The following is a 12499-nucleotide window of genomic DNA, read 5'->3' as shown; positions in this document are numbered from 1 at the left end:
TTCCGTGTGAGTAGCCAGGAGAATGAGCAGCAGGATTAGACGCATGACTGCATGCGTCTCAGCGCTGTGGGGAATGAGCTGCTAACCCCTAAGTCCACACTAATCCCAGAGCTGTGCAGGTCTCGCTCACTGGGAGTTACTGGGAGCAGCTGATCACTCTGTTTATTTACTGTAGACCAGCATCATTCTGTGGATTACCATCAGCTGAACGCAGTCTAACAGAGGAACATGAAATACCTGGAGTGTGTCTTCTTATGTTGTTTGAGGGGGGGGAAAAATCCTTTCCAAACTTGTCCAAACAATTTGTCTTACCAAATGTACAACTTCTAGGTGCTGGTTTACTTTTTAAAGGGCTAACTAATTTTCTCCTTTCTTTGGTAACCTATTTGTAAAATAATAATAATAATAATAATAATAATAATAATAAATACAACCTTTGGGTGGAGCTCTGTATAGTCAACTCCAGAAATTCTGGCACTCTACATAAGAATGAACAAAAATGCATAAAATAAACAGAACACATTTTTTTTTACTATTTACATCTTTAATTAATAAAAAATGATTAAAGGCATGAAACCTTTGCATGTATTTTGAGTTAATTCGCTGATCGGAGCTCTCTCAGGTCGAAATTTCAGTATTATAAATTCTTTATTCGAATATTTTGAGACACAGGATTTTGGATTTCCACGAGCTGTAAGCTGTAATCGTCGAGATTTAAAGAAAAAAAAAAAAAAGGCTTGAAATATTTCACTTTGTGTATTGCATCTAGAATATATGAAAAGTTCCACGTTTTGAATTAAATTACAGGGAAAAAAAGGAACTTTTCCATGATATTCTAATTTTTTCAGATGCACCTGTACTAGTGTTTCCCAAATTTTCGGTAACCAAGGACTGTTTTAACAGTTAAACAAATCTCATTGACCCACTCGATACGGATTCATTTCATGAACATTAAAGCCACAGAGTTTTATCTTGCTGTATTTTCCACCCACAGAACACATATGCTCAGAGCTGGCATTATTTATAGACTAACTAATTTTGACTTGTTGAGGTCTGAATAAAACCCGTTCAATTCAAGGGACCAGTCAAACAGGATAATTACTATAAGAACTAAATATAATAAATATAATAACTGTGATAATAGCATGGTGTGATTTGACCCCCTGGCTTTCAGAACCACTGCTACAGTATATTCAGTACGTTTAAGCTCAAAATACTACTTGCTGCATGTTATTCATTGTTGTGCGATGGGTGCCAATATTTCTGGACTTGACCATAAATCTTAAAAAAAATAAATAAATAAATAAAATAGGCACTTACTAACTTTTTAATGAACCAAGTAATCAAGAAAGCACTTTCAACAGTGGAAAGAAGCCGTGCTGCATGTGTTACTCTGAGAGGAATCAGGAATGAGACATGGAGATGTGAAGCATTTGAGGAGATATTTTTAGAGCTGCTCTTCGGGGTGAGGGAGAAGGTTAGAGAGCTCACCCCACACAATAGGAGAAAAAAAAAAAAAAGATCTCTCTTTCTTAGGCAGACGCAATTACATACAAACAAGGGCTTGAAAACCAATGAATATTCAAACCCCTTCTCTTAACGGCCTCTTCCTGTGTGTCTCAGGGAGCTGAGCTGCGCATTGCTCCACTTTACACAAAGTGCATAAATTAAAGGGTTTGTGAAGTTGTGAAATGCGTAATGTGGTTCACTATGGTCCAACCTGCTCGTCTGGCCTCAAAGCAGGCGTGACCCATTTCTTCCTTTAATTCCTCGTTCTCCAGTGCTATGGCCTCTCCGACAGCCACAAAGCGGCTCACGGCGGCGCTGACCGCCTGGCCGACCCTCTGGATGGCCCTCGAGGTCTTCTCAGTCTTCTTTAGCTTGTCCTTGTGATTAATCAGGGTGGTTATCTGGAATGGGGAATAAAGTCATCATTTAATCAATCTTTTAGTAATGTTAAATGTTTTCATAGGCCAAACCAAACTGATAAAATTCTAATCCAATTTATAAATGATTCGATAAAACATGATTTTCTTTGTATGTGTATATATTGATGAATGCCAAATCACCTGTAAATTACCAAGAGCATTCAAGGCACAGCTGATTTACATTTAATGGTGCCTTCAAAGCTCAGAGAGAGCGGAAAATGCCAAAATGTTGACTAAACTTTGAACGAGCACCGGTCCCTCCAGGAGTTACCAATTTTGTGATCACAGAAATGAATGCAAAGATCAAGAAAACTCTGCAATAGTAGGAGAAGCTTGCCATTTTTAATAAAAAAAAAAGTTACCGCAGACTTTCCGCAGATTTGGGTCAAGACACGTCATGTGACATCTTCACAACACACATTCAGCCAAAGCGGTTTCTGATTCAAGTGCGTCAAACAGAAGCACCGCTAAAAGGTCTCATCTACCAACAAACATCACAATAAGAAAGATCGCACAGAACAGTTTCATACAACTGCAATTCTACCAAGTCAACTAGTTTTCCGTATATAAAAATGGTAAATGTCTGCACTTATATAGCTCTTTTATCCAAAGCGCTTTACACTGCGTCTCATTCACCCATTCACACACACTCCAATGGTAGCAGAGCTGCCATGCAAGGCGCTAACTTGCCATCGGGAGCAACTTGGGGTTCAGTGTCTCGCCCAAGGTCACTTCGGCATGTGGAGTCACGTGGGCCGGGAATCGAACCGCCAACCCTATGATTAGTGGAAAACCCGAAGAAAAAACCTCAAAAAGCAAACTGCACTGCACATTTTGTAAAAAAAAAAAAAAAAAAAAAAAAGCAGCCGCAAAATCAAGTATCTTTGACCGCAACAATCACAAAAAACTGCACGAGCTCCTGTACGGACAGGAGCGCCTCCCAGGTGTGGTGTGAGCTAAAACTTCCAGTAATGCAGCTCAGCTACTGCAGCACTTCAGCAACCACAGACACAACCAAACACTTCCTCCTTTTATATAGCACCATCCCTGTTGTCCTAACCGAATACCTGGCCTTATTTGTCTTAATTTATGGACTTCTTTTGGATTGCATTTTAAATGACTGTGCTTCACAAAATGTCCTTTAAATACTGTATGTGCGTGCGATCGTGTGTGAACTAAACAGGCTAGTTAAACTTGCCAGTGTTCTCTGCATACAAAACTGCAATAACTCATGACAGTTATAACATGTGAAGCCTATCCATCGAAGTTCACGTTAGCGAGTCTGTGTTTCTTGTATAAATGCCCCTCGGAACACTTTTTGATTAAATTCATTCGTATCCAGTTCGATAAATGAGGCCCGGTGTGTTTACCAGGCATTTACGAGAGTCCGAGAGAAAGAGGAGGAGGTCTTCCGTCTTTATTTCTATTAGTTAGGAACCCTGCAGTCTCACAGCTTGACAAATACTTTCACATCAATGGTCTTTCCCTCTGTGCTAGGATTAAATCTATCAATTATGCATTACACATCCATTTTCGATTTCCGCCTAAAAGACTGACGTCCCCCCGGCCTCGCTCCCCCAAGGGCAGGCGCAGAGCTCGGAGCTAAAGGACACCTGTAATGGAAGCAAAACTGCAGGACAACACTATAATGGAGCACCCGGGAGGAGTGATTATTAGCCATCAATCACAACAGCTTTTGTTACTTATCAGCATCACCGTTATTTGTCGACTACATTATCGGTGAATGGCATATGCTCTTATTGGTTTGTACTGCAAACAAGAGGACTATTAATCATTGAAGAAAATAAACATCATGCTCTGCTTTATGGAGCGAAAACAAAGCCAGGTTTAGACTGTCAGCCAAGCTGGGTTTAATTTCTCCCATTCAGCAGTGTCTTGTACCCAGGATGGGAACTCCACACTCTCTGGATTCCATTTCATTCAATTCAGTGAGATCTGATCCCTCTGCTTTACGACTAACTGTTAATTCTGTCAGCTTGATTATTCTATAGGAGTGCTGAAGAAAATCCCTCGACGGGCGACACTGGAATACGCCGCTCTTTTGCATACATCCCAAATCACAATGAAAGCTCTAGCATTTGAAATTCAAGTAACTCCCAAAAGAGAAAACTATATATGAAGATTTCTTTCGGATTGCGACACATGACCAGATCAGACATTTTGACAGGTGGCAACGGATTACAAAATGTAATTGATTAGGCTTATGTGCATAACTACCCAACTAATTTGATCAAACCCTGAAATTTATCAGGTGAAGAAATCACGCTTGGCTAGGAAGATAAAATTAGGATTCTTCAGACAAGTTCGAGCTGACAGGAAGGCTATTACACCCCCAACACCCCACACCTACCGAAAAAAAAAAAACACAGAAAACCTCGAGGCAGATCACCACATCAGGTTCCATTTCTGTCAGCCAAGAACAGGAATCTGAGTCTATATGAAGTCTCTGAGTTAAGACAACATTTGTTCCTATCTTCAACCATACAGTTTTGGTCAGCATGTACTCGAACCAGTCTGACCTCTCTCATTCAACCCACAGAAGTACTGCTTACTGGATGTTTTTTGTTTTTCGCACCTGTCTCTTTAAACTCTCGAGACTGTTGTGGAGGGGGGGAATAATCCCAGGATGTCAGCAGTTTCTGAAACACTCAAGCCCATGTGACACTATCAACCACGCCACACTCAAAGTCACTGATATCACATTTCCTCCATTCTGATGCTTCATTTGAACATTAACTGAAACTCTTGACCTGTAACTGCATGATTTTCTGCATAGTGCTGCTGCCACATGATTGGCCGATTGGATAACTGTACGAACGTGTAGTAATAAAGTGGTCGAGGTGTTTTTACTTATAGCTTCATAAAAGTAGAGGCGTCAAAGTATATGTAGAAAAACTTTAACGGGTTTGTTGTTTTTGTTTTTTTTAGCTGTTTCCCAAAATTCAAACCCAGTGACGTTTTTTTTTCCGCTAACTGCACTGCACAGTTGTTATTTTATCACCGAGTCCTGCTGAGTGATTTAGCTAGTCTGGTAAACATTTAAAGGAATTCTGTTACACTAAAACTCAAATAAAAATGTATTGAGCACGTTTGTCAAATGCTTGGATTCCATATCATTTTAAAGGGATGTTTCTGTTCAAGAACTGGTCAGGCAAGCACAAAAAATATCAAGTCACAAACATATTTTGGATTATTAACATGAATTTTGTACCTTAAAGTTTCATTCTCAAAAGACAATCTATGAATGATTTGCGTATTAGCTTGTACACTAGCCATAGCCTTGTTGCTCCTGTTACCTGTATTCCTATTGTATAGCACCAACACCTTTAATTACAGAATCCACTCCCACAAGTTTACTTTGGGGGGGTGCATTATTAGTGTTATTAGTGCTGTTCTGGCCGTAAAGCTCTAGAACAAAATGACAAGGTTCATCACCTCAATTAGCAGCCCTGTGCACATCCTGATTAAGAGGGCACGTGTGTTTACATGAGAAACTGAAAGTGGGTGGATGTGAGGTGCTTGTGTGAAAGAAAAACATTGTGTGTCTATGCGTGTGTGTAAGAGAGAGAGAGAGAGAGAGAGAGAGAGAGAGAGAGAGAGAGAGAGAGAGAGAGAGAGCATGAATGTGTGTGTGAGAGAGTGTGAGAGAGAGTGAGTGAGTGAGTGTGTGAGTGAATGAGTGTGTGTGTGTGTGCGAGAAACAGAGAGAGAGAGAGAGTGTGTGAGAGAGTGTGTGCGAGCGAGCGAGAGTAAGTGTGTGTGTGGGGTGGGGGCGCATAACAGCCATGACTTCCTGTGGATGGAGTAGCACATGGCTAGCAAGGCTGTGTAAACAGGAGGGTCGTGAAACGGATATTGATTCAGTGCTGTGACAGAGTGCTGGAGACAAACATCACTCTCACCGGCATTGTGCCATTTAAAACCACACATCTACAGGTCCATCAAAAATCAGGGCTCAGACAAGGTTTTCTCCAACTCCAAACACATATTTGTGAACGGTTCTGGCTAATGTACACTACAAAAATGGCCAAGTGTGTTAATTTGTCATCTATTTTAGACAAAACTCAATCAAAGGGTTTGATTTGAGACTGGATATGAGGGGATGTCACCGTGGCCAGTTACATACAAATAAACCATCCATTTTATTTGAAGCATTTTAAATGCTCATTATCGAGATTGGAATTCATCTATATTTGAGATGTACACAAGTCCCTGTGGATGTATCAGGAATTTTTCAATTCAAAGCATGCTCAAACCAGACCGCAGTTAGGCTTCCATTTGAACAAGTTTTAATCTAATAAAATACCCTTCAATCTACCCACTTCCACAGAGATGAGCTCGGAGGCGGCCATGATTGGACAGTGTCGTTGTGATTGACAGGGGAGAGAGAGTACGTCACAGAGGCAGCACAGCTCTCTTGACTCCTAGCCATAGATGGCTGAGGTATTGTTGGGATTCAAACTATGTTGCCACATCAGTCGTGTCATAATGACACAGCTTCAGCTGTCCCTATCCCCCGTGTTTCAGTAACGCTCATATATAAGACCTTAGTATATCCTGATGAAAATGAAGTGCGCTGTTGTGTCGGAATGTGTGTGTGTGGTGTGGATTAAATGGAGAGTCACTACTCACAGATCCTACAATTCAGCCATGATGCTTATGCAACACGTCCAGTGTGAATTTGGGGTAGCACAACAACTAAGGCAAACTGCACTCGAACCTTATCATCCGTGTTTAAAAGCAAAAACCAAAAAACAAGTAGAATAACCAACTGGAGGTCGGCCGATAGTGGACCGATAGTCTAACCAAGTTGGTTAGAACCTGCCGATAACCGAGTAAACATCTGACTGATGCTGAATGAATAAACTGAATAAAATATTGCTACATAATATTACTATATAATGTTGTAATATATACATACATATATTCTGCGCCAACATACAACAGTCTATAAACGCTCTATAACGGTGGCTCCGACGGCAGCGGTGGCCATCTATAAACACTCTATAACAGCAGCAGCAGTAGCCATCTATAAACGCTCTATAACGGTGGCTCCGACGGCAGCGGTGGCCATCTATAAACACTCTATAACAGCAGCAGCAGTAGCCATCTATAAACGCTCTATAACGGTGGCTCCGACGGCAGCGGTGGCCATCTATAAACACTCTATAACAGCAGCAGCAGTAGCCATCTATAAATGCTCTATAACGGTGGCTCCGACGGCAGCAGTGGCAGTCTATAAAGGCTCTATAACGGTGACAGCAGCAGCCGTCTATAAACGTTCTATAACGGCAGCAGCGGCGGCCATCTATAAACCCTCTATAATGGTGCCTCCGACAGCAGTCTATAAATGCTCTATAGTGGCGGCTCCGACAGCAGTCTATAAATGCTCTATAGTGGCGGCTCCAACAGTAGTCTATAAATGCTCTATAGTGGCGGCTCCAACAGCAGTCTATAAATGCTCTATAATGGCGGCTCCAATGGCAGTCTATAAACGCTCTATAACAGCAGTAACGGTGGCCATCTATAAACCCTCAATAATGGCGGCTCCAATGGCAGTCTATAAACGCTCTATAACGGCAGCAGCGGCGGCCATCTATATACGCTCTATAATGCCGAATCCGACAGCAGTCTATAAACGCTCTATAACGGCAGAAATTAAGGAACCACTCATTGATTACGATCCTATACAAGCACACCTGTTGTCTTTTGTTCCTTACTAAGCCAGTGAAAGATGTTTTTCACTGAAGCCATGAGGCCTGTAGTTAATGAGGCAGGGTCACGAGATCATTTTTGGTTTATGGGTCTAAATGTAATTCACAATGGTAATTTATTTTTATACTTAGGCAGTAAAACATGACTGTAATTGTTGAAATGTTCATATATCTAGATTCATACTGAGAGATTTCTAGAACATAAAGCTTGTTTGGGTTATTAAAGGACATCAGATATGTTAAGTAATCATCTGCTAATGGTGAAGCGGAGCAGTCAGATGGATCGAATTGTGTGGTGTTGCAGAAAACTATTCCAGCTGTGGTAAGAAGAGCACTGTGTGTGTGTCTCTGTGTGTATGTGTGTTTGTTTGCTAATTGATAAGTTAGATAAAGTTTTTCTTGAACCCAACATCCTCTCTGAAAATATAATCCAGCTAAGTGTCATATCATAACGCTTAAAAAAAAAAAATGTACATCTTATAAAATTTGAAACTGTGGTGTTGCAAAATAAAAGCAACTGGTTTGAAGGAAGCAATTTATCCTGAAGTGTGGGTTTTATCCTGTAGGATATGAACATGCTCATCCTGTGGTCCTGCTTTATCAGCTTCCACTAGAAAATTTTCACATGAAAGAAAAGCAGCTTCTGTTCACTTCACTTTGAATATTTCCAAGGATTTTTCTTCAAAATAAAACACAATGACTGTAATTTCACAATATTCTAACCACATTTTTAAACTCTTTCAATGCCAGTGCCACTCACACACACACACAGTAGCAGAGAGATTCTTATAAACCACCTCATTACAAACACAAGTGCGATCCACACCAGCTCTGCATGCGTCACCAAACCGAACATCTACTAGAGAGATAAAAGAAGCCCGTGCTTTAGAAAAGGAAGATAATCTGACTCCAAATCAGAAGAATAAAAGCAGAAGCACTTGGCAGCATCTCCCAGAGTTCCTGACGGATTGGGTTTGAAAGGAAGTGGAACAATAGAGCTGCTGGCTGCATCAATATCAGTCTTCTATCATTCGGCTAAAAAAAAATATGAGTTTGTGTGCATGTTTGCAGGACTGATGGTATAGGATTTAATCAAGCTCAAGGGGTTCAGATACAAATCATTCTGCTGAGAAGGGATATTTAAAAGGTACTTGAGGAAAAGTCTATAAAAGAAGCACATCACGTTCATATTGGTAATATCCTAAGAAGGCATTCCAAATCAATCAATCATGTCCATGTCTGATTGCTTTTCAAAGATTGCCCATTTTTACTCGTTATTTGTTCATCTTCATGCATTATCATCCTCGTAAAATAAAACTCACTGCATTTAGTGATGCACAAAGACACACTAAATAGATTTACCGCATTACGGGAAGGATGAAGAAATATACAGGATACTAACTCTGTAGTGCATGGGGCTTTAAGCATGAAAAAAAGAACACTAAAATCTCATAGGACAGGACTCTGAGCAGGTTAACTCAAGTTCTTCCAAACTAACCTCAGCAAACCAGGTCTTCATTGAGCTTGCTTTGTGCACAGGGGCATTGTCATGCTGAAGCATGTTTGGGCCTCTTAGTTCCACTTTCATTCTACAGCATACAAAGACATTCTATACAAATGTGTGCTTCCAAGTCTGTGGCAACAGTTTAGGGAAGAACCACATACAGTATATGGGTGTGATCGCCAGGTGTCCACAAACTTTTGGCCATATATACTACATATGTACTACAGTGCAATTCTCAAGGTGTATTAATGCATGTAACTACCTGGCCATATGTTATTACATTATGTTAGCTAGCATTTTGAAGGATAGTCAGTGAGGTTACTGTTACTGGGCAGCACAATGGAGCGTCCACTTGCCCAGTGGGCTCGATAATTTATCCACACCTCCTGTGAATATATCAAAATGGGATTTTCTTACTTTAGGATTTTTTGATTCAATTCCCTTCCACCAGCTAACCCTCTCCTAACACATGACAACTACCAACCGGGGACGGTGAAGACAAACGCATGTCCCTACGAGTTGCGTTAAGCCAACATTCACATCTTTTCAAACTGTTACACGTGCTGCATCACAGGACGGTGTAACACACTCAAAGGAAAGTGCTATCGACCCTCGTCGACATACATGACCGTTGCGCGCAACTGGCAGATTATTGCACTGAACATATGACACACTTTGTTCTATGTGTCTTTTTCCCGCAACAGAATATTGCAGCAAGTTGCTATGGTACCAAGATGTTGGTATTGGATAAGTATAGGATATTGGCTCATATTCAGAGCTGTGAGATCGGTATTGTATCAAAAATGGGATTGGTGTCTTCCTAATTTTAAGATATGGTAGTACGTGTTTACATTTTTTATGCTAATGAATATAGAATCATCTTCCTCCTCCTAAGGCAGACATACATGTATATGATAGTGTCAAATGATTTAATAAAATCTTGCATATATAAACTACAAGAGACATTCAGCATTGTGTGCAGTCAGAGCCCGGAATGAAAAGGTATCAATTTCATCTCCCTTTGTAGGGAACCATGTCACATCTGATCACTTTGTTCAAGAGGCAGTCGGTGCCTGCCAATGCCATGCATTCTCTTTCAATGACATGCTAGGTTATAGAATGGAGGGGGAGAAGCTCATAAAGCAAGCAGACGCCATAATGCTCCCTCATTATACTCATCACACACACAGATGGACATTTAGCAACATGCAGCACAATCCCAGCAAGAGGTGACATTGTGCCTTGCACTTTTCAATGAGCCATGCTCCCTGGCTTTTAATGTCTTTAAGGAAGAAACCTCATTACCCTTACGCCTCATCCTCAGCAATTTGATGCAAAAATAAGATTGTTCAAGGGGGAGGGCAGGCGGGCTGGGAAGCGAAGCGAGTTCATGCTGAGTACACATTTTAATAGCGGGACCATATTGTCTCCACAGCCCAGATTAGATGATGTTAAGTGTGCTAGTCTGCATCCAGCCTGAAGAAAGGCAGATAATTAAGATCAGACGGTGGAACAGGCACGGCGTGCCAGGTCAGGCAGGACACAAGCTGTACAAGAGCCCCTGGCATGCCATGGTCGATGGGCAGTAAAGTAATATCTCTCTTCACCCTCTGGCACTTTGTATGTGGCCAGTAAGCAATGCAATCCCTGCATTTATCTTCCATACTGAGGTCACATATTGTACATGTTCAGGCTGTTTGACTTTACATTTGGGGGGGGGGGATCAGGGTACATCGTATCTATTCATAAGCATGGAGGTGGAAATGGGCACACACACTAAATGCTGACAGAAGTTTTTAAAATGAGCAATTAGATGCACAATCCAAACTCCTTACACTAATGAGCTTTTGGAAAGGTCATTCTGGGAAATGTTTTAAAAAGCATAGTCAGTCATTTTATTATAACTAAGAGCCAGGCATGTTGGAATACCTACATTTAAGAAGTCTGAACGCCGTCTGAACAACCAAGGCAATAAAGAACTTCTCTAAGGGGATTGTTTTTTGCAAGTGGTAGAATCAAAATCTCTACTTTTGTTTAACAATGGACTAAAATTGTGAAAAGGATAAAGGTTATAAAAACGCATTACGTTTACGAATCAGTGAAGATGTATCCTGATAAATAAACAGGCACAAATAAGATTACTAATTCAAAAGGAAAAATAAAAAACACACAAGGTTTTATACAGTCTACACTAAAACGTTAAAACAGGTCCATTCCCTAGCCCACAGCAGTAGTTAAAACAACAATCCTAACTGTTGTAGCCCACATTGTACATCACAAAGATTAGATAAGGTGCTGGACAGATGCCCAGTCTAATCTCCTTTCCTGTCAGTCCTTGTGACTGGTGGAACATTGCTCAGTTGTTTCAGCCTCAGCTAGTGCACACATCACCTAGCATCATAGCAACAAGATAAACCCCTCCATAGCGTCACTACAATCATGAACACCATATTTACATGAAGCACCTGTTGATCTTCCCCATGATTGTTTCACATTTGGTTTAATGTTAGTCATCCCTGGTTTAAAACTGTCTCAATAAAGTTATTTGAATCCAGCTTGATAAAACAAGGCACATTGTTTGAGCACTCCTTTATACCCTGAATTTACTTTTAACAGAAGACCTGAGAGTACAAACTCCATGCAATACCAGGAAATGTTCCCCTTGACATGTATGCTGGGAAATCCTTGAATTTTTCTATCTAGAGCTTTTCTTTGGTGGAGAAAATGGGGGGGGGGGCCTTTAAAGCTCTGAAAGTGCTCCCATGTGAGGTCTCATTAAAACACAGGGCTCTTTTGTTCCTAATCACAACCTAGCCACGTGTGTTTTCCCTTCTCAGTCAACACAGCTTTCTCTTCACTAATTGTTAATGAGCCCTCAGAGATTCCACAAGGATCGTTCACACAGGTCGAGGTCAGGAGCTACCCTGCTCCTCCTACACATGCACAACTTTGTTAAATCAAACCATGGGGCCTGTGAAGAAATCATATGGCCTGGCTGAAGGATTCCAGGAGTCTCACCAATGCATGGCCATGATATTGCAATCCAGAATATATGTATATGCCTAAAAATTCACTGGTATAAAATATCATCCCAACAGTTTAACACTTGCTGAATGGATGTGAAAAAAGAGGAGCCCAGAGTTAGCTAAGGCTAAAGCTATGTGTTTTCTACATTGAAAATTACTGCATGACCATCATACTTCAACACACAGTGCTTTCATTATGTGAAATCTTTAGGCTCGATATGGATGGGTTCAGCTTTTGGATGCATTCCTGACACTTTATGTGTCACTAAGCATGATGTCAGGCTGAGGCCCCAAATGTGATTAATG

At 40.9% G+C, this 12499-nt stretch overlaps 1 protein-coding gene across 3 annotated transcripts in view; it reads right to left on the bottom strand.

Moving 5' to 3' along the window:
- The window catches only part of ctnnal1 (catenin (cadherin-associated protein), alpha-like 1), a 66293-nt gene that overhangs the window by 35360 nt on the left and 18434 nt on the right, over positions 1–12499 (bottom strand). For 2 of the 3 annotated variants that reach the window (XM_017454878.3, XM_017454879.3), the window contains exon 2: positions 1721–1910. In XM_017454878.3, the coding sequence (XP_017310367.1) occupies positions 1721–1910 (190 nt within the window). Of the gene's footprint in view, positions 1–1324; positions 1394–1720; positions 1911–12499 lie in introns of those variants that run through there. The other variant, XM_017454880.3, reaches the window with a different exon arrangement.

Source organism: Ictalurus punctatus, chromosome 24, assembly GCF_001660625.3.
Source record: "Ictalurus punctatus breed USDA103 chromosome 24, Coco_2.0, whole genome shotgun sequence".
NCBI classification, from domain to species: domain Eukaryota; kingdom Metazoa; phylum Chordata; class Actinopteri; order Siluriformes; family Ictaluridae; genus Ictalurus; species Ictalurus punctatus.
This window is presented reverse-complemented; position numbering and strand designations above follow the sequence as displayed.